This window comes from Saccopteryx leptura, chromosome 2 (assembly GCF_036850995.1).
Source record: "Saccopteryx leptura isolate mSacLep1 chromosome 2, mSacLep1_pri_phased_curated, whole genome shotgun sequence".
NCBI lineage: Eukaryota > Metazoa > Chordata > Mammalia > Chiroptera > Emballonuridae > Saccopteryx > Saccopteryx leptura.
In genome coordinates this window covers 363,649,977-363,671,250 of record NC_089504.1, presented here as the reverse complement: position 1 = coordinate 363,671,250, position 21,274 = coordinate 363,649,977, and the positions used below count along the sequence as shown (strand labels likewise).

The following is a 21,274-nucleotide window of genomic DNA, read 5'->3' as shown; positions in this document are numbered from 1 at the left end:
TTAAATGTATCTCTTTTTTTTCCCTTTTAGTCTTCAAAATGGAAATGTTTCCTCTTTGGGTGGATGGGTGGGGAAGGTAATTTACCAGCAAGTTTAATTCAGAATATTTATTTTATTTAATTCATTTATTTTTTTTATTAATTTTCAGAGAGAGGATAGAGGAGAGAGAGAGAAAGAAAGAGGGGGGAGAAGCAGGAAGCATCTACTCATAGTAGTTGCTTCCTGTAGGTGCCTTGACCAGGCAAGCCCTGGGTTTTGAACCTGCGACCTCAGCATTCCAGGTCGATGCTTGATCCATTGCACCCCCCACAGGCCAGGCTCAGAATGTTTCTGAGTAAAGTATTCAGGTGGGAGGTAGCTCCTGTGCCCTGGAGATCCTGTATTTCAGTGACTCATGAGAACAATTAAGCAGAACTCTGTATCCCTGGGGACCGACGGTGTAGCAAACTTATCTCTTTGATTCTCAGAAAATTAGGAACAACCTGAAAAGATCAAAGTGTATGATTTCCAGAGAATCTGCTCTCCCCCACCCACACACACACACAGTGTTATCAGACAACTTCCCTCCCAATATACCCAGCTGGTTTTATTTTATTTTATTTTTGTTTTTTATTGCAAGAGCTGCCCCAATTATTTAATTTACCCGCCTCCTTTCACCTCCTGACTATATCCCCATGCACACAGAGTGGGTTGAGAGCCATTCTCTCCGCCTCTCTGTGGAGTTTACACACACATTCCACTAAAGCCACAGAGACACATCTTCCTTCTCAGGTGTCCTTTTCCACGGGATATTGGGGGACACCCATTAGGGGGTCCACTATTCCCGTGCAAAGTACAGGTGTTGTCTACAAGCCTGGGACAAGACTGGGGTCTCCTACTTTTTGATGCTCACCCCAGAACTGCAGTCTGGGAGTGTCCATACTCAGATGCCAATGTAGAGAGAGAGAGAGAGAGAGGGAGAGGGAGAGAGATGGGACCCAGCCCACTGGCCCTCCCACAGGACCAAGGACCACCCGCTGGCTTTGGGCAGCCACGGCCAACTCTGGAAAGAGTAGGAGACACGTGAGCACCGGTTTGCACCCAGTGACTGTGCCCACCATGGTCTTAATGCGTTTCAGGTTTTGATGAGTTCGTGGTCACTGCTCCTTTCCCAGGGGGACCCCTGGAGCAGGCACAGAAAGGCCGGCGTGGCCTCCTCAATGCGCTTCCCGAGGTTAGGAGAGAGCGGCCTCACTTCTCCTGTGGACCTGAATATGGAAAGGCGGAGAAAAAGGTTCCTCTTCTCAGGCACTAGCATTGCTGGCTGCCGTGGCTGGGATGGCGCTGTCCTTCCCTCCATCAAATTCGTATGTATGCAGGGGAGGGGCGTGTGGGAGGTGAGAGGTCACGATGGCGGGGCCCTCGGGAGTGGGATTAGTGCCCTTGTCAATGTGGCTCCGAGGCCACTCTGCTTCTGCCACCAAAAAAGACAGCCGTCTATGAACCAGGGAGTGCAGTCTCACCAGACTCCAGACACTTCACCTTTCCAACCCAAGGGCTCACCCAGGTGCTATTCTGTCACTGAGACTTGGAGACTGGCCTGATAAACAGAAGAATGTAGCACTGTGGAATATCTCCAGAATGCCGGATGCAGGGAGAAACATCTCTTTTTTTTTTTTTTTTTTTTTTTTTTGTATTTTTCTGAAGCTGGAAACGGGGAGAGACAGTCAGACAGACTCCCGCATGCGCCCGACCGGGATCCACCCGGCACGCCCACCAGGGGGCGACGCTCTGCCCACCAGGGGGTGATGCTCTGCCCCTCCGGGGCGTTGCTCTGCTGCGACCAGAGCCACTCTAGCGCCTGGGGCAGAGGCCAAGGAGCCATCCCTGGTGCCCGGGCCATCTTTGCTCTAATGGAGCCTTGGCTGCGGGAGGGGAAGAGAGAGACAGAGAGGAAGGAGGGGGGGGCGGGGGTGGAGAGGCAAATGGGCGCTTCTCCTATGTGCCCTGGCCGGGAATCGAACCCGGGTCCCCCGCACGCCAGGCCGACGCTCTACGGCTGAGCCAACCGGCCAGGGCCGAGAAACACCTCTTTGAAGGGCCGTTGGGTCCCTGCCATTTCCCACTATCCCCAAGGGTGCTTCCTGAGCGCTCAGTGTGGTCAGGGACTCTGGCAGCTTTTCTACAGCAAAATCGGGCCCCTTTTGGCTCTTCAATCCGATTATAAAACCTAGAAGCCACGCGTGTGAATCCATACTTTTACTATTATTACATTTAAACACGAGGAAAGTGAGTTTGGGGTGTAGAGAGACGTCCTGAGTCCGGCGGCGAGAAGACCAGAGTTGAGCCCCTGCATGAGCCCAGTGCTGTGCCCCGGGCTGGGGCTGAAAGGTCAGCCTCCTCACCGGGCCGTGTCACAGGAAGACCCGCACATCGTGGTGTTTGGTCACCTGGGCAGTGGGTCAGTCGTCACGGGGAGCAGGCAGGAGGCTCAGGGTTTTGTGTGAACTACTGGAGGGCTTCTGATAGAAGACCGGGCAGTATGAACACTCAGTCACGTTCAAAGCATCTGGAGGACTGAACGATGTTTATCCAGACCCGGCCGTCCCTGTTTTCAGAATCCTTTTCCTGGAGCCCTCTGGGGGGGGGGGGGGTCGTTCGGTGCCAGGGAGTGTTCCTAATCATGTTTCTCTTCTGTCAGAGGGGGGCACCGCCCCGATGCCGCACATGGGTGGAGGGCAGCTGCCCTCATAGGCAGGCCCCTGGCGGGTGCTGGAATACACCGTGTTCCTCGGCACGCTTATAAACACCTCGTTCATTGCCCAGCCTCCCGGCACGTGCATGGGACACCAACGCCGTACAAAGTCCCAGGGCGTCTCGATTGGTTTGTGGACAAGCGGGCTGGCGTGTGACACCACGTTCTACTGCTCTTTCCTTGGCCACAAACCCCAGCCACAGACCGCCTGCGGTCCGAGTCCTAACCCCGCTCTCAGCTCACAGACCTTCGGATCCCCACTGGCTCCTGCATGCAGAGGGTAGCCCCATCGTTTTGTCATGTTGGGAATAAATATTAGTAACCATTTTTCACGTCGCCGGTTTTGTACTTAGCACAACATCTGAAACATAACAAGTGGGTGATGGTTGTGATTAGTAATGATAATTAGAAAGTGGCAAAATAAAAGTGGAGCAAGCATGTGACAGTAAGCGAGACACTGAAAATAGAGTTGTTGCCGTGAGAATGGAGGTATGAAAATATTTTGGAGGTAGAGATGCTAACACTTGGTGATAGCTCGGTTGGTGCGTTTGCCTCAGGCACTAAAACTAGCTCAGTACTTGAGCATCGGCCCCAGATGGGGTTGCCAGGTGGATCCTAGTGAGGGCGCATGTGGGAGTCTGCCTCACTATCTCCTCTCTTCTCACTTAAAAATCAAAAACAATGCAGAGCCCTGGCCGGTTGGCTCAGCGGTAGAGCGTCGGCCTAGCGTGCGGAGGACCCGGGTTCGATTCCCGGCCAGGGCACACAGGAGAAGCGCCCATTTGCTTCTCCACCCCTCCGCCGCGCTTTCCTCTCTGTCTCTCTCGTCCCCTCCCGCAGCCAAGGCTCCATTGGAGCAAAAGATGGCCCGGGCGCTGGGGATGGCTCTGTGGCCTCTGCCCCAGGCGCTAGAGTGGCTCTGGTCGCAACATGGCGACGCCCAGGATGGGCAGAGCATCGCCCCCTGGTGGGCAGAGCGTTGCCCCATGGTGGGCGTGCCGGGTGGATCCCGGTCGGGCGCATGCGGGAGTCTGTCTGACTGTCTCTCCTGTTTCCAGCTTCAGAAAAATGAAAAAAAAAACAAAAAAAAACAAAACAATGCAGAGCCTTGGCCTCACACATCAAAGTTTACATTTGGCTCCACCGGTGCTGGCTGTGTGCCCTTGGGCACTCCATTCACCCCTCAGTGCCTTAGGGGTCATAGCTGACCACTCCCCCTGGGACTGTCATAGGTCATAAATGAGAGGTTTAGCACAGCGCCTGGTAAGTGTCCAATAGATTAAGGCTTACCAACTTGTAACATGTCTGCCAACTAACCACATTGCCAGTGTCCCCATTTCACTAAACAATCTTCCTCAGCATTACTTTTCATATTTATATGGCTTTTCCTCTTATCACGGTACCAAAACTTACCCAGTCATTTTCCTATTGTTTGAGATTTGGAATGTTCATATTTTCCATCGTAAAGATTCCTGCAATAAATACCTTTAGAGCCACGTGTTTGCCTAGCCAGGACTATTTTAAGATACAGTTCTAAAATTTTTGTTTTTTTTATTCATTGAGAGGAGGAGAGGCAGAGAGGCAGACTCCTGCTTCTGCCCTGACTGGAATCCACCAGACAAGCCCCCTAGGGGGCGATGCTCTGCCCATCTGGGGCATTATTCCGTTGTTCAGCAACTGAGCTCTTCCTAGCACCTGAGGCAAAGGTCATGGAGCCATCGTCATGGGGCCAACTCACTCCAATTGAGTCATGGTTGAAGGAGGGTAGGAGAGTGAGAGCGAGAGAGAGAGAGAGAGAGAGAGCAAGAGAGAGGGAGAGAAAGAGAGAGAGAGAGAAGTAAGGGGGGTGGGGAAGTAGATGGACCCTTTTCCTGTGTGCCCTGACTGGGAATCAAACCCAGGACATCCATATGCCAGGCCAATGCTCTACCACTGAGCCAACTGGTTAAATATATACTTTCATTCTGAGTCAAAGTTCTAAGGTCATTGTGCCGTGAGGCCCACTGAGCTCTCTTGGATGAGGTATTTTCTAGTCTTCAACGATGGAGCGTAGGAAAGTACTGAACGCTTTGCCCTGTGTTGCCTTGAACCTTTTGAGAGGATTTGGCCGTTGTCCGCGAACTCCCCTGGCTTTAGCTGTGGTTTCACACTTGGTAAGTGGTTCGGGGACTTGGAGGTGAAGAAAACATCTGCTCTTAAGCTTTAACTGCAGCCCCTGTTCCTCCAGCGCAGGGGCGTGGGTACAACGATGCCTCGTGGGAATCGTCCTCTGAGTTCCCTTCCAGGACGGTTCACGTGGGCCTCCTTCTGCTTGTGGGGGATCACATGGCTCTACCTCCCGAATTGAGCCTTCCCTTGGCTCACGGTTGCCTTTCCTGTCCCCCACGCCCCACCCCCTGAGGACCACCGCTGACATCGAGCCCAGGCTGCCTCGCTCAGCATGGTCATGCCTAGTCCACGGAGCCTAGAAAATCCATCCATTCGTTCCTCTCTTATTCCTCCCATGGGGGTGAGGTCCAGAGAGCTCACAGTCCCTGTCTCAGGGAGTATAGCCCCAGCCGGAGTAGAAAAATGTCCCATAGGAGTAAGAGTCTTACAAGAGTTTCAAAAACTTAGGTCCCTCCTGACCTGTGGTGGCGCAGTGGATAAAGCGTCGACCTGGAAATGCTGAGGTCGCCGGTTTGAAACCTTGGGCTTGCCTGGTCAAGGCACATATTGGATTTGATGCTTCCAGCTCCTTCCCCCTTCTCTCTCTCTGTCTCTCCTCTCTCTCCCTCTCCTCTCTAAAAATAAATAAATAAATAAATAAATAAATAAATAAAAATTAAAAAAAAAACAAAAAACTTAGGTCCCAAGCACAAATCAGTTTCGGAAGCTTAACTTTTACCCTTGACCCCTTTCTCTGCGGGCTCATGGGGTGTCAGGGTCTCCCCCTTTCCACTCGCCTCTGTGGAATCTGGCATCTGGGAACAGAGACTCCCTTGTCCTTTGTCCTGTCCCAGAGGTGCGACCCAATCCTTCCGTGCCTGTACCCCCCCCCCCACAGGTGAGGGGCCCACCCATGCCAGAGATCCCGAGGAGAACTGACAAGGGAACGCGATTTAGGGAACGGCCGGCCACTGGTGGCCACGTGAGCCTGTGTCTCAGCTGCCGGCCCGCTCCGTGCCGTGCGCTGAGGACAGCTTCTAGGAACCTGGAGGTCACACAGTTTCAAACGTGTCCATTTATAGAGCGATCTGCTCTTGGGAGGCAAGCTGGCTCCTTCAGACCCTTCCCTTTCTCCCTTCTCCTCCTTCTGCCTCCCTTCCTCCCTCCCTCCTTCCCTCCCTTCCCCTTCGCCATCTTTCCCCTTTCGCTTGCTCTTTAATAACCGGCTGCTCTAACCCGAGGTCAGCAGCGTCCAGATGAGGCCAGAACCCGAGTTCTGAGGTCCCTGCGGACCAGCCGTGTCCCGGCTTCACCAGGAGCACCCGCACGGGCCGCTGGCCGGCGGTGACGGATCAGCAAGGGCTTCGCTGGCCGTGTAAACACGCCCCACTGCTGACCCCACACCTGGCAAGACCGACGCACCACGGACGACTTCGTCAACTGGACACGCGCCCCACCGAGACTCCCCTCTGCTTCCTGTGTGTGTGTGTGTGTGTGGGGGGGGTCCGCGTCATGAGGGAAAAATCACAGGTTTGGAAGTCAGAGGAACGGGCTGTATGTAGGTCGCAGCCTCGGCACGACTTACCGGCCGGTCCCCGGAGGGAACACGGCAAGTTCTCCGTTGCCTCAGTTTCTTTACGTAGAAAATGGCCACGATTCCCTGCCGAGTAAGACACGACACGAAATGGCATTTTATTTGGCAGCTGGAGGTGCGTGGAAAAACAAGGGTCTGCCTCCCACTTCCGATTCTGCGTGGATTCCACCCCCAGGGGTGACAAGAGGGGACAGCCCAGTGACAGGAAACCGCCCCCTCTGTGCGGGATCCACCTGGTACTGGTGCTGTCCCAGTGAGGGGCACAGAGACCGCAGCGGGCAGGGTGAGGGAGGAGGGCGCTTACTGGCGGGGGCGCAGGACTGGTGCCGTCAGCGGAGGTCTTAGGGCATTCTCCCGGTTTACTGATGGAGAGAGAACATTCTCCCGGTTTACTGATGGAGAGAGAAGTGTGACTCTCAGGTAGGCACGGTGTGTCAAGCTCTCAGGCAGGAGAAGGACGTTAGATTACCCAGTGTCTGTGGGAGCCGAAAGACGTGTGGGTGTCTGCGGCCACTGGACAGGGTCAGGGGCACAGCAGGTGCAGGGCGTGGTGTGTGGCTCGGCCACCAGAATGCCTGCTTTGGCTCGGCCGTTCCTCTGGGGGGTGTCCTGAGAGAGTCACCGGATGTCTTTCTGCGCCTCACTAACCCCCCCGACATAAAAGAGGGTGGTGGGCTGCGTGTGCCATAGGCGGCTGCAAGGATGCGACGGTCGGACCCACCCAGCACGTTCAGAACGGTGCCTAGCACACATAGCCAGCACCAAAGTGACCATGAGCTACTGGCCCCATAGCTACTGTGATCAACGACTTCGGATGACGTGTCCGTCACTCAGAAGCTGGAGCGGCTAATGAGGCTCTGAGGAGACTTCGCTGAGTTGCCTCGGGAAGTCTGTCCGTGCTGCTTCTCAGTCTGTGAGATGGGATGGGAGGAAACAGTGGCGATAATGAGAGTCAGACTGGGTGAATATTATGTCCACTATGACGCAGTGTCTCCATGGGATGTTCTCGCGAGCCCCGAGGACAGACACACCGCTCCACACAGACGCCTGGCGGGGGCTCTTGTTTTGTGAGGAGAGCCCCCCCCCCTGCCCCCGCCGCCCCCGCAGGAGGCAGAGAGAGGACCAGAGAGGCATCTCCTCGGTTGACTGCGGGACGCAGAGTCTGGCTCGGGGCGGGTGAAGGCCAGGGCGTTGGGACCTGGTGGATGGCCCCGTGGAGGGCAGCTGTGACCAGCTCTCCGGCCTTGAAGGCTCAGGAGCAGGACAGACAGGCCACACAGGGCACAGCCGAAAGCCGGCAGTGCTCCAGGCCTCGCTGCGGGAGGAAGGGGGTCACAGGAGACACGGGCCAGGACAGCAGGTCCTGAGACGTGGAGCTCAGAGGGTGAAGAGCTGATCAGAGTGGCCCCGTCTCCTCAGAAGCAACGTGGAGCTCCAGGCCTCGCTGCGGGAGGAGGGGGGTCACAGGAGACACGGGCCAGGACAGCAGGTCCTGAGACATGGAGCTCAGAGGGTGAAGAGCTCAGAGGGTGATCAGAGTGGCCCTGTCTCCTCAGAAGCAACGTGCACGCCCCCACCTCTGTCGTTCCTCCTCTGAGCGGGAACGGTCTTCTCAGGGGTCTCCAGGTGTCATCCTGCCCCGAAAGGCCGCAGCCTTCACAGTCTCACTGTGGGGGGCACCCTGGAAGGGGGCTGTCCGGGGAGGCGTGAAAACCACCCACACAGGTCCCCCTCCACGTTAGGAGAGGATAGAGAAAGACTCTTCCCTTTTCCTTCCTTCCTTCCTTCCTTCCTTCCTTCCTTCCTTCCTTCCTTCCTTCCTTCCTTCCTTCCTTCCTTCTTTCCTCCCTCCCTCCCTTCCTTCCTTCCTCCACCCCCCCCCACACACACCCGTGATTGGCTTGGCAGGACGGTGATCTATAACTTGCGGAACGCCGCAGCCCACCCTGGGTCTTGCCTTGATTTGAGCTCCGGAGCAGAAGGCAGCTGGAAGGGAATCGGAACCACTTGACATCTGACACCACAGAACAACCTGGCTGGACCCTGGACCATCCTGGGGAGCATCAGACATTAACCACACCTCAGCACCACCCCGGACCTCGGTGGCAGCTGCTGGGAGCTCAGGCCCCGGAGAGGCGGCTGCAAAGCCCTCAAGTGATGCAGAGGAAAGAGCGTCCGGGGCTGAGCAGCACTGTGGGGAGAATGAATGACGTGCCCGAAGGGAAAAGGCTAGCATTGCCCTGGGATGGGGAGGCTGGCTGGGAGCAGGACAGGGCAGAGGGCCACTTGGAGCCCCCATGCCACTCCCACACCCAGCAGGACCAAGGGTCTGTGGCTGAGGACACTTCCCCACACTGTGCGGGGCATTCCAGATTGGGAGTCCCTGACACAACAGATGGGGGAACTGCCAGAATCTTAGGGGACTTATTCAGTAAGACTGAGTCCCCTTGTCTGGAGGTTTCCTCCCAGGAGAACTTGTGAGGGACAGGGGGACTCTTTCTGAGAGCTGGAAGGGGGTCCAGCCACAGAGAAGCCGAGGACACTGTGCCTTCACTTGTCCGTCTCCCCATGACGTTCCGATGGCGCTTTTAGCTTATTGTGCCTGACGGCTTCGAGGGCTTTCGATAGAGGCTTGCTTACTTGAATTGAATTATTTCATGAAGATCAATATATATATTTTTTGTATTTTTCTGAAGTGAGAAGCAGGGAGGCCGACAGACAGCCTCCTGCATGTGCCCGACCGGGATCCACCCGGCACGCCCACCAGGGGGCAATGCTCTGCCCATCTGGGGCGTTGCTCTGTTGCAACCAGAGCCATTCTAGTGCCTGAGGCAGAGGCCATAGAGACATCCTCAGCGCCTGGGCCAACTTTGCTCCAATGGAGCCTTGGCTGTGGGAAGGGAGGAAAGAGAGAGAAAGGAGAGGGGGAAGGGTGGAGAAGCAGATGGGTGCTTCTCCTGTGTGTCCTTGCTGGGAATCGAACTCGGGACTGCCACATGCCGGGCTGACGCTCTACCACTGAGCCAACCGGCCAGGGCCAAAGATCAACATTTAATAAGGACAGGGGTGTGTGTGGGGGGAACAACACCGAGATAGTTGGTTCCCTGGGTTGATGGCAGGAGACATGATCTGTGCCATGTTGGAGCTCTTTAAAATGATGCAGATGAAAAATGCCATCTGTCTGCACACCTATAACACATGGACACAGAGTCTGCACACAGTGTATTCTGTCTTTGCAGAGTTGACTGGGAGGTGGGCGGGTGGGGTGGCCCCTGAGAGCCCAGGAGACCTCTGTGCTCTCCCACAGTCCGGCACAGCCAGCGGGCACGGCCTCGGTGCCCCGGGTTCCGGGCACAGATGCAGAGCTTGTCTCCTTGTTGGTTTCAGGTTCTGTGTGCCCTGAGGGACCTCTCGGGGTCACTGCGTCTGGAAGCACACAAAGCCGGGCACTGTCTCTTTAAATGGTAGGGGCTGAGATATTCTCAGGCCACCATGACATATCCCAGCATTGGACCAGCTCTTGAATCACTGGAAGGACGCCTGGCCGGGCTCTCAGTGACCGGGAGCAGGACGGGGAGCGTCGTCGTGGGGAGCCTGGCGTGCCAGCTGCTGGTCTCTCTGCTGCCCCGTGGGGAGGGCACCTGGCCTGTGCATCCTTCGCACTCGACTGCAAAGAGAGCCGCCTGGAGGAAGGGGTGACCCTGTTTGGCCCGGTGAGTTTTATTGCAGACTGTGCCTCTGGGTGGTGTGTACATTATGCTTTGTGGAGTATCTGTTGCCCAATTCCCACCCCCCCAACCCCACCCCCCGGGCAAACCGCAAATGGAAAGGTTTGCGGAGGAGACAGTGCATTTGTGCTGGAACTGACTGGGGTGTCAGAATGCTTTAGATCCTGGGTTGAGAGCTGGGTATATATATATATATATATATATATATATATATATATATATATATATATACACTCTGGCTGGTGTGCCAGCCTGTCTCGGGGCATCTAGAAAGCCCAGTGCCTCAGGTTTGAAGAGATGAGGGGGTCCAGATGCTCTTTCCCCGACGGGGGAAACAGCTCAGCACGTACACCCGGCCGGTGAGCTCGCCTCGCCTCGGTAAGCAGGCTCGAGGGAAGCTCCCACCTGTAGGTGAGCCCTGGCCCGCCCTGGGTGTGGCAGTGCCTGCCCGCACTGCACTGACCAGCATTTCACCCGCCACCACTGGGAGCGCGGGAGGCAGGAGGGGCAGGGAGGGGCAGACCACCGGCTCACGTGTTCTGCAGCCCACGGTATGGCTGTGACCTGGTATTTATTCAACTATTTGGTTCAGAAGAAAGGAAGGTGTGAGCTGTGTCTTACAATGTGTATACTTTTCTAGATGTAGCTACTTCATTAAAAAGTTTACTTGGTTGGGGGGGGGGGGGAGAGGGAAGAAGAGAAAAAAATCCTGAGTCAAATATGCTAATATTTATAAAGTGCCTCGAATTGCCCCAGGTACACAATGACCACATAAAGGTTGGTTAAATAAATTAAAAAGTCTAAATGGCTTAAAGCAAAGCAATAACTCCTAGGGCGAACCTGACCATAAAATGACCTGGGGCGAGGGAAGGAAAATAAAATAATAAAAAAAAACCACTTCCCTTTCTTTACTTAGTGGTTCTACTTATATATGTGTGTTTTCAAGCCAGGGGGGTTGCGAGCTATCTCAGTGCAGGGCACTAGGGCTTGACCTTTTTGTGAGAGTTAAATGTGATATCATGATAAGAACGGTAACCACTTACTGGGCAAGGGTCCCTTCCGAGGGTTCAGACACTATGCTCACAGCTTCCCACCTTTTAAAATATGCATTGTTAGTCCCGTTTGTCAAGAGGACAGGAACTCGGCCAAGGCTAGCTTGTCACTCAAATCAACCAGCCCTTAGTAAGCAGGGTAATCCGGTTTGTGTGAGCCCAGAGCCGCAGAGCCTAACCAGTGGACACCCCGCCCCTCACAGACCAGGTGTAAATAAGTCCTGCTCCAGTGTCTGCCCTGTGAGGACACGGAATACAACTTGTACTAGGATTCTTCTATTTGATCTGATAGTATAACAAAACGTGAAAGACCATTGTTTGAGGGCTTCTTCAAATGAATTTATTTCCACTTCAAGATAAGACTAGATAACTAGCTACAAGGAGCAGCTATGTCCTTTCGAATCATAAAATAAGGTGATTTAAATCATTTGGAGTGATGAGGTTTTATGACGCAGTTCACTAAACTGGTGGCAGGTAGGGGTGTGTGTGTGTGTGTGTGTGTGTGTGTGTGTGTGTGTGTGTGTGTGTGTACTGCATTAGCAGGCAAAGACGTTTGGTATCCACATCCAGGCTCTCAGCTCCTGCACCTGGGCTGGCCGCCCCCGTGTCTTACTTGAGCGCATCTCCGCCACACCCGGAAGGGCTGGTCTCTGCCTGCGACGCTGGGCGGGCCCCGTTCAGGCTCAGGCGGCTATGAATCAGCTGATTTCCCTGGCTGTTCTTCCCCCAACCCAAATGGCCAACTCCCCACCTCGTGGCAGGGACGCCAGCTGGGCCCGGGAAGCAAGCCAGGCAAACTTCGCCGGGAGCATACCCGGTGGTATTCTGGTTTAGCCGGGGCTCGGAGGAGCTGGACCCCGGGACAGGCTGTCTCAGAGTGGCCAGGGTTCTCCCTCCGCCCCCTTGCTGTCATTCAAGCGGGCCCGCTAGGTCGGCCCATTTCACTCCTAGAAACCCCACTCACGGCCTTCTGCAGACACGGATGGCACGGGCGCGCGCGGGGTGCAGCTGTGCCCAGCCAAGAAGGCAAGGGCCGGCCAGGTGCGCCAGGACCTGAGAGGGTTAGGAAGGACATCTTCCTAACCTGAACCGGAGCTGAAGGGTCTGCCCACGCCCCCACCCCAAACCCCGACCCCCACTTAGGAATGGAACCAGCCTAGGTCCCCAAGTGAACTCAGTCCGCGTGAGCGAGCCCCCGAAGCCCAGCGCTGGGCACCCGTGGGAGCCAACTCTGTCTGGCTTTCCCCACGTGGGCTGAGGGGGCGGATGGGCCAGTTTATTGGTCAACACTCGGTTTCCGTGAACTCGGCGGAGCAGGGGAAGTGGAGGTGAGAAGCTCCGCTGTTTGCTAGTTTCCAGTCGAGTCGCAGCGGTTCTGCAGTAATCGACTCTCTCCCGAGGAACGCTGAGGACGGAGTAACTGTCTCCGGCCCCCACCCGCCACTTTCCTGCCCTTTCTCCTCCCCGAGCCCCGCCCCCCGCACACGCTGACCCAGGGACACACCCTACCGCAGCGACGCAGACAGGGCGTTGTTCCCGTTAAAGGGGAAGGCCGGGAGCCTCCCTCTGGTCCCTCGCTTCGCGCCTGCAGCCCCGCAGCGCAGCTGTCTTCGGGGACGCCAGCAGCCGCGAGAACGCACCGGGTTTGTGCCTGAGGCCGCTGTGAGGACCGGGGACAGCGATCCCTTTGGGCTGTAAGTGCTTTGGTCGGGAAGGCAGAGAAGATGGAGGAGAAACGTGGGCATCTTCCGTCGATGGTGCCAGAAAGCGCGCAGCAGGCGCAGGCGCGGGGCTGGCCAGGTCCCTGAACTTTGTGTCCGGATCGGTCTGTGCCGTGTGGTTCCTACGGGGCTTGTAGGGAGACAGTGTGGGGTGCTGTGTGGTCTGTAAGCCCTAAGGAGCGCGGGTGTTGGGGTCGGGATGGGAGGCAGGGGCGGAGCCGTTTGCCTTGCCAGAAAGGAGCCCACTCCGGGACGCATTGGCAAAGCAGTGCCTGCCGTGGGCATCGCGGGGGTACTGCAGCTTCCCCCCCACTTTCTAGCTATGTGCCCGGCCATTCTCCTCTTGCTCGCCCCAGGCATTACGAGCCACTGGATTTAATCCAAACCTTCGGGGAGACAGGGCAGAACTGTGCTTCTTTCTTCCTGAGCATTCCTCAACGTCTTAGAATGCGTTGCTCAGGGAGAGAAACGAAGAGGCCTGGGATTGGGTAGTTTAAAACAAAAACGAGTTTTGAGAACGTCTCCCTAGCCAAAGATCCCATCTGTAATGGTCCCCAAAGACGCAGTGGTCTCTCGGCTTTACACATCCTCTAACAGGTTTCCCCAAGGTCTGAAAAACGGGGAGGGGGTGAGGGCGAGGGGCGCACAGCTGCGGGTAGCGGTCTTGCTGGCTGCGCTGCACTTCTCCAGGGACTCAACCCTTAATCCCCCCGCCTCTCCTTCCCGCCGGGCATTTGCTCCGCTCTGCCACAAAACACCCTTTAAGACTTAAAGTTGGAACGTTAAAATTGGCTTTTTCAGAAAAGAGCTTCGCGTCCCAGGTCTGCTGGACCGGGTAGCTTCCCCGCTGCGTGTTAGGGCCCCACAGGGCCCCGGGGGCAAACGTGCGCGGGGGCTGGATCGAAGTGGCGCCCCTACCCACGGGGGCTGCCTCGGAGAAGCGCACGGTGGGCGGTGGGCGCTGGACGCGGGGCGCAGGGTCCCCATCACTCTCTCGGGCCATTCTTTCCTCCCCAACTACCCTGCGCCTCTCTGCGGGGCCGCCAGCGTCTGGCGGGCTGAGCTGAGGCCAGGCCGGCTGCCCGGGCGCTGGCAGCTCCGAGTGGAAACTTGGAGACTAACGGAATGCGGAGCGCGCCGGGAGCTGGGAATCCAACCCACTGCCGGGCGCTCTCCCCCTCGCAGCCCGCCCCTGGGGTCCCCAGGCCTCTGCGTGCAGAAATCCAGCGACGCCGAGCCCCTCACCCTGCCTTAATTCGGAAAGGGAACGTGCGCTCTTTGCCTTCTGCCCCCTTCCCCAAGTTGGGATGTCCCCAGGAGGCGCACGGGGTGGGTGGAGGCGGGCTGTGGCCTCAGCCTGCTAGTCAATCTGGAAAAACTTCTCCTGGAGTGACTTGCCACATGTTTTTTTTTTTCCCCCAAAAGCAAAAGATGTTCTGTCGCAGGATTCCTCCTCCCCGTTCCCCCCTCCGCGTGCACGCGCGCGCGCGCACACACACACACACACTCACACACACACACACCCGCTGATGGCCAGGCGGGCATCCCGTGGTCCGCTGCTGCCCCCTCCCGGCAGGCTGCCGGGCGTCTAGGCGACCCCAGCTCGGAGGCGGGAGGGCGCGGCGCCAGCCCCTGGCATTCCGCTAGCGCGGGGAACCTCCCTCCTCCCTGCTCCCTCCTCCCTCCTTCCGCCCTCGCCCGCTTGGACCAGTCGGTCAGTTCGGCCTCGCGTCCAACGTTGGCCCTCTCCTTGCAGGCAGAGACTCCGCTGAGCAGAACTTGGCCGCCAAAATGCTCCTCCTGTTGCTGGGTATCATTGTCCTCCACGTCGCCGTGCTGGTGCTGCTCTTCGTCTCCACCATCGTCAGCGTGAGTGCCTGGCCGACGGCGGGGGGCGGCGGGACACCCAGCCCTCACCGGTGCTCGGCCTCCGCGGGCCACGATTCCTCCGCGGCCCCCTCTAGTCCAGGACTGCCTAGTTATTTGTAGACAAAAAAAAAAAAAAAGAAAAGAAAAAGAAAAAGTCTCAGATGTTCCAGACGTTTTGCACTTTCTGGCGACCTGCCCCCTTTTAAAGTTGTTTTGAGAAAACCGGAGCGGATTAAGGGGTAGCAGGGACGTGGTCACTGGTCTAGGTTAGCTGCCTAGGCCTCTGGTTAAGCCCAGTCATTTCAGGGCAGATCCGGGGCGCTGCGACCTTTATTTGGTAACATTGTTTAGCATTTTTTTTTTCTTCAGGCAGGTTTGTTTGGAGAGAGGCAGATGGAGTATTTAGGAAGCTTTGCTCCCCCCCCCCCCCCCCAATGTCCTAGGTCTGATGGATGGCTTAGTTCACAAAACACTTTTTAGGACTTAAAATTGGAAAGTTAAAATGGGATTTTTTTTTTTTTTTTTTTGCAGACAAGAGTTCACGGTCAGTCAAGGCTGCACTGTGTGAACAGGCCATCAGGATACCTTGAGTTGCAAAGCTTCCAGTAGATTGGGTTCTAAACCTTATATTCTTGGCCTTGAAGCTGAGCACCCAGGGGGTCAAAGGCTGGGGCTTTAACCTCTTAATACGGGCAAAGCCCAGGCATGATACACTTCCAAGGCTGAGAAAGAACTACGTAGGGATCTGTGCATTTTGTCAGCGTTCTCCGGCCTTTCGGTGGTGCCTGATCATCTGCCCGATGGGGGTTATAAATAGAGTAAAAGGCTCAGCGGGTGGCGGTTTGGGGGACTGAGACCCAGAAGATCCAGGGAGGAGAGGCGGCTGGCAGGCAGGTGTCCCGGGTGGAGTCTCCGGCGGCTTCTTTTGCTGTAGCGCACACCTCTGCCCGTCACAGCTTCTCTGTGTGTGTGTGGCGGGTACTTTTCCATTCACAAAGTGCCCTCTACTTGCAGAAACTGGCCTTGGCCTCCACAGAACGTCTGAGCCACACCAACACCTCTCTCCTTTCTCCAGCCTGACTCTGTGGCCTCTGGCGGGCATCACGGGGCAGGGGCGGGCTGGGTGGACAGGTTGATAGGGCAGCTCTTTGCTTTCCCTTGGATTTCTCTCCCCTCTCCCCCCGCCACCCCTGCCTAGCCCCATTCTGTCAGTCCTCACTGCCTCTCCTGACTTAGGGTGTCTGCTTCTTTCTAGCAATGGATCGTGGGCAATGGACACGCCATCGACCTCTGGCAGAACTGTAGCACCTCCTCCTCGGGCAGCATCCGCCACTGTTACCTGACGTCTGCAAACGGTGAGACGGGCATTCTGCTCCACAGCTCTCTCTGTCTGTAGCACGTGTCCCGGGCCAGACCTGGAAGCCCTTGATTCCGGAAGATGTAGACTCCAAAGTGGTTGTGGGGGGGGGGGTGGAATGTGACAGGGGGCCGTCGATTAAGATGAAGGGAGAGAGGGCAGTGATTTCTGGGTCCTGGGTAGCATTGTACATCCTCGGTACCTAGACACTGCCCCTGAGCTCCCCCTGACCCCTGAGGGTGACGCTGCGTCTTGTGAGTAAGAGACATGTGGATGCAGATAAACAAGCAATAAAGGTGGCGTACTGGCAAGAGCTCGGGTGGACCCCCTGGGGCTTTGGTTTGGTGGCTGACTTTCTCCAGAAATGCCCGCCTCTTCCTGGTGTCTGGACAGGGGGGCTGTTCCAAAAATAGCTGGGTCAGCTTTGGTCCCCCCCCCCCCAGTTATAAAACTGCCTGTCCACGTCTTGGGACTCAGTAATGTATCAGAACCTCTAAGTGTTTCTCTGTGCAGAATGGGGACTTGAAACTATTTGTAAAACCCTCCGCGGAACCTGGGAGGCTCCCTGGTCCTGAAGATTGTCTCTCTCCTCTGTCCTCTGTCCTCTGTCCTCTGCACCCTTGCTTGTGAGACACTGGACACTGGGCTCCCTTGGACTCAGGCGAAGGGGGTAATTGGCAGTGAAGCTGCCAGTACCCCAAGTTCTCAGCGGGGAAGGAATGCTCTGCAGGGGGCCTTGTGTCTAGGTGTGGAAGTAGGATGCCTTCTCTTTGGTGGCTGGGTAACGTTTCGCGGCAGTGTGGACCCTGAAGGGAGCCACAGTGCTCGGCGTCGAGGATGCGTACAGTGAGCCCGGCCCGGCTGCAGTCCTGTGTTCTGAAGGAAGGGTCCTCAGCCTGGAGAAGGAAGCAGGGACAGGTGTGACAGTGCCTTGCTGACATCCTGAGGCTAGATGACCCAGAGCCTACGGGTTTGGATGTGTCTGCAGTGGACTCATCGACCCAGTGTTTCTTGTTGAAGATGCCATACCCGACGAAGAAACCAGTTCAGACCCAGCTCATCAAAGCCGGCTGGGAGGAAGCCCCCAGTTCTGGCTTCGGACAGTCCAGTTTCTGTGGGAGGCTGTGCCTCCCGTGGACTCCACACCCAGAGCCACCCGAGCTGTCGCTGAAGCTTTGCAAACGACCTAGCTCGAACCTCAGGAGCAGGAGACACTGCTAGAATAGTCATTTGGTAGCTGATACGGGGAGGGTAGGCGAAGGGTAGAAAAGCGTGTTTTATGTTCCTGCTTTCCTGGGGGGGGGGGGGTTGGGGACATAGAACCAAGCAGGGCCCGAGCCCTTATGGGAGCCAGCGGTCCTTCTTTTGTCTAAGTGTAGGGAGGGTATCGAATTAAAACCCTCCTAGAAGTCGCCTGATGAGGTTGCATGGTGCGCAGCAAGTAGCACAGGAAATCATCACGAGTGCCTGAGGGTCTGAGACTGGACTGCTTGTCCCCGAAAGCCACAGCGTCCGGCCTCTGCCACTTCGGGGTTCTGGCGGAAGTGCCCCCCAGACCTCGTGCGGGGGGTGGGGGTGGGGGGTGGGAGCCTCCTCCCTCGCCATCGCCCCCTGGTGGTCACACGTGGCGACTCAGTCCGGAAGGCGGGCTCTTCCTCCTGCCAAGCCGCGTCCACAGAGTGTCGGTCCGTTCCCAAGTGGCGTCTGGCCATGCGGGGTTGGCACGGAACCCTGGACTCGGAGGCCCGGAAGGAGGGCAGCTGGAGCAGGCGTCCTGAAACCCCAGCTGGGTTTCAACAGACATGAGGTGGCAGAGGGGTCCTTATCTCAGCTGTGCTGCAACTGTCCGCAGGAAGGAAGGCGGTGCCGGGCTCCTGGCCTGAGATTGACCCGCCCGCACTTGGCAGCCCCTGCGGTGTTGTAAATAGCCGTTGTTCCGTGCTAGAAGCAGAGCTCTGGGAGGCGCGGGTATTACTGCAGTCAGAGAGCTGCTTTATCTCTCAGCTGGCTCTCCACGTACCAGCCTCGTCCCCGAGGGTTGAGGCGGGGCGACTCTGAGCGTGGTGGCAGCTTTCTGCGGGGGTCTCGGAGCACGGGCTCACCCCTCCATTCTCAGCTCCCACAACAAGGGCGTTCTGAGGAAAATCGACCCATCCCCTGGTGTCATGAGGACGTGGGCTTATCCACTGAATGAGCAGTTTCCATTTCAGCGTCTTTGGTGGTCGCTGTCTCTGGTGCCATCTTCCTGATGGGTCAGCACGTGTTACAAACTTCAGCTCTGACGGGGGTGGGGAATCCTCTGGGCCTCTGTTGCCTTTTTTTTGGTGGGGTTTAACAATTTCTGGGGCGGACGGTAAAGCGGAACATAGGTAACTTTTAAAGATGAGACCGTCTTTGTAAAGGAACTCTTATCAGTCGCAAGCCATTTACCTTGCTCTGAATGTGGAATATGCTCTTTCTTTATTTAGCTTAAATCAAAAGTAATTTGTTACTGATAACAATTTAACAGAGTATGTTGCAAGTGTGCTATGTGAAAACACATTGGTTTATACGACCTATTCCTTTGCCTGAAGGGGCTCATTTTTCTATGTGTGCGGCCATGACACGACCCCTTTCTGGGGGTTGACGCTCGCTTGGTTTTTGATATGAGTGGTGCCCCTTGCCCGGCTACCCGCGTGGCCATCAGACGTTTCTTTTACGTAGTTTGAAGGAGGCCTGTGCCAGATCTTGCCTCCTCGTTGCCTCTTCCTATTAGAAGTAGTTTTAGATTTCTTACAAACTGCCTTCAAGTCTGCCTCCCTTTCCAGTCTTAGAATTTACTTGCGTACTTTCTGAGCCCACCCTGATCCTAGGCGGTGCAGGTCAAGGTGAGCGAGGTCCCCTGGGGACAGAGTCACGGTGACCTCGAATTGAGTGCCTCTTAGGCCCAGGGAATCCGAGGACCCAGAGTGTAGGCACCGTGCCGTTGGTGGTCCTGAACCCCTCCGCGCCGTCAGGAGGTAAATGTGGAGGGCTGAATCGCTGTGAAGGCAGCTTCGGCCAGATGCCCGAGGAATGGGGCCAGGCGGGCAGGGCCAGGGTCCAGGGCGGGAAGTGGAAGGCAGGTCTCGTGTGGGAGGTGGAATTCGATCCGTCCTCCAGAGCGCGGGCAGGACTGAAATAAGTACAGGCAGAGAGAGGATCTTCTCTGTCCAGGCCGGGCTGTGACCCGAGGCCAGGGGAAAGCACGGCAGGCGAGGTGACCAGCCGGCCAGCCAGCGTTCCCGTTAAGACGAGGATTCACTGCGGAGAACACAACATCTTCAACTGACGGCGGTTTGAATAAGATAGTGCTTTTGTGCTTCTTTCAAAAGAAGTCTGGAAGTAGCCGATCCAGAGGGAAGCATGGCGGTTTCCTGCAGCTGCCAAGCACTGTTTTTGCTTATTGGCGTTCATCCTCATGGGCCCAAAGCCCGCGAGGGCGCCGGCCACTTCATCCATGCTTCCAGCAATACGAGAAAGGAGGAGGAGCAGAGTGAAGGCATCCTCTTCCCTTTGAGTGAAACATGCCCACTTGTTTCTGTCTTTTATCGGAACTGAGCCACACAGCCACGCCTGGTTTGCAGGAGAGGCTCAGAGCATAGTCATTTATTTGACCATGTGACATTCATGGGCTTCTCCCTTTGTGCTGGGAGGCAGACAGACAGATTCTTGCATGCATCCCAGCTGGGACCCACCGGCAAGCCCCCTGTGGGGCAATGCTCTGCCCATCTGGGGTGTTGCTTTGTTGCTCGTCAACTGAGCTATTTTAGCACCTGAGGTGGAGGCCATGGAGGCATCCTCATCACCTGCGGTCAACTTTGCTCCAATTGAGCCATGGCTGCGGGAGGATAAGAGAGAGACAGAGAGAAAGAAGAGAAAGGGGGAAGCATTAGAGAAGCAGACGGGTTTCTCCTGTGTGCCCTGGCCAGGAATCGAACCCGGGATATCCACATGCCGGGCAGATGCTCTACCACTGAGCCAGCTGGCCAGGGCCTCTTTGTGAAAATTTAATAGCCAGCACCTTCCAGCGAGCTGGCTTGGGACACTTTTCTCCTGTTCCCTGACCCCCTCTCCATGTCCAGTCATACTTTTTTACAGCCCTGCTGGGCCCCTATGCCATCTCAGAGCGGATTTGGGATTCTTCAGATACTCCGTCTCTGCCACACGGGGGCTTTAGCAGCAGTGGTAGCAGCTCCGTCCTCACAGTGACCCATGTTAGAACAGCAGACAGACTCCTTCGGCTCCTCTCTCTCTCTCTCTCTCTCTCTCTCTCTCTCTCTCTCTCTCCCACCTCCCTAGACGTCAGTGCACTCTGATTATTTCACGGTAGCTCTTGAATCTCCGTTTTCTTCCTACCCAGACCTCCCTTCCGAACTTCAGAACCCACCTATGCAGCCATACCTACTGGACACCTCCAGGGGTGTGTCTCAGGGGCACCCCAAGTCAGCCAGCATTCATTGTCCTCTGCCAAGTCCACCCTTTGACAGTTTCTGGTATTTTGGTGAATGCTGCTCCACCAGGCAGCAAGCTAAAACATCAGAGTCTTTTCTGATGTGTGTCCTCCTGGGTCCCCTTTCTCAGAGTCATCACGGGTCCCACGGGCCGTTCCTTATTATATAACAGGCTGCCACACATGCCCGTGCGCTGTGCCAGCCTCTGAGCTCCCAGCCTTTCCTGCTCCCTTGTAACTCGTTTCTCATAGTGAGTCCAAGGTGGTACGTTTTTATTTTCTTTGTATTTTTCCCAAGTTAGAAGTGGGGGGCAGACAGACTCCCGCATGTGCCCGACCGGGATCCACCCGGCATGCCCACCAGGGGGCGATGCTCTGCCCACCAGGGGGTGATGCTCTGCCCATCTGGGGCATCGCTCTGTTGCAACTGGAGCCATTCTAGCACCTGAGGCGGAGGCCATGCAGCTGTCCTCAGCGCCCAGGACAACTTTGCTCCAATGGAGCCTTGACTGCGGGAGGGGAAGAGAGAGACAGAAAGGAAGGAGAGGGGGAGGGGTGGAGAAGCAGATGGGCACTTCTCCTGTGTGCCCTGGCCGGGAA

The 21,274-nt window shown here is 56.3% G+C and overlaps 1 protein-coding gene across 1 annotated transcript in view; it reads left to right on the top strand.

Moving 5' to 3' along the window:
• The first annotated feature begins 12,803 nt into the window (after positions 1-12,803).
• The window catches only part of PMP22 (peripheral myelin protein 22), a 32,133-nt gene continuing 23,662 nt past the window's right edge, over positions 12,804-21,274 (top strand). The window contains exons 1-3 of the mRNA XM_066364921.1: positions 12,804-12,950; positions 14,734-14,846; positions 16,102-16,201. Coding sequence (XP_066221018.1) covers positions 14,769-14,846; positions 16,102-16,201 — 178 coding nt within the window. The 5' untranslated portion in view covers positions 12,804-12,950; positions 14,734-14,768. The remainder of the gene's footprint in view (positions 12,951-14,733; positions 14,847-16,101; positions 16,202-21,274) is intronic.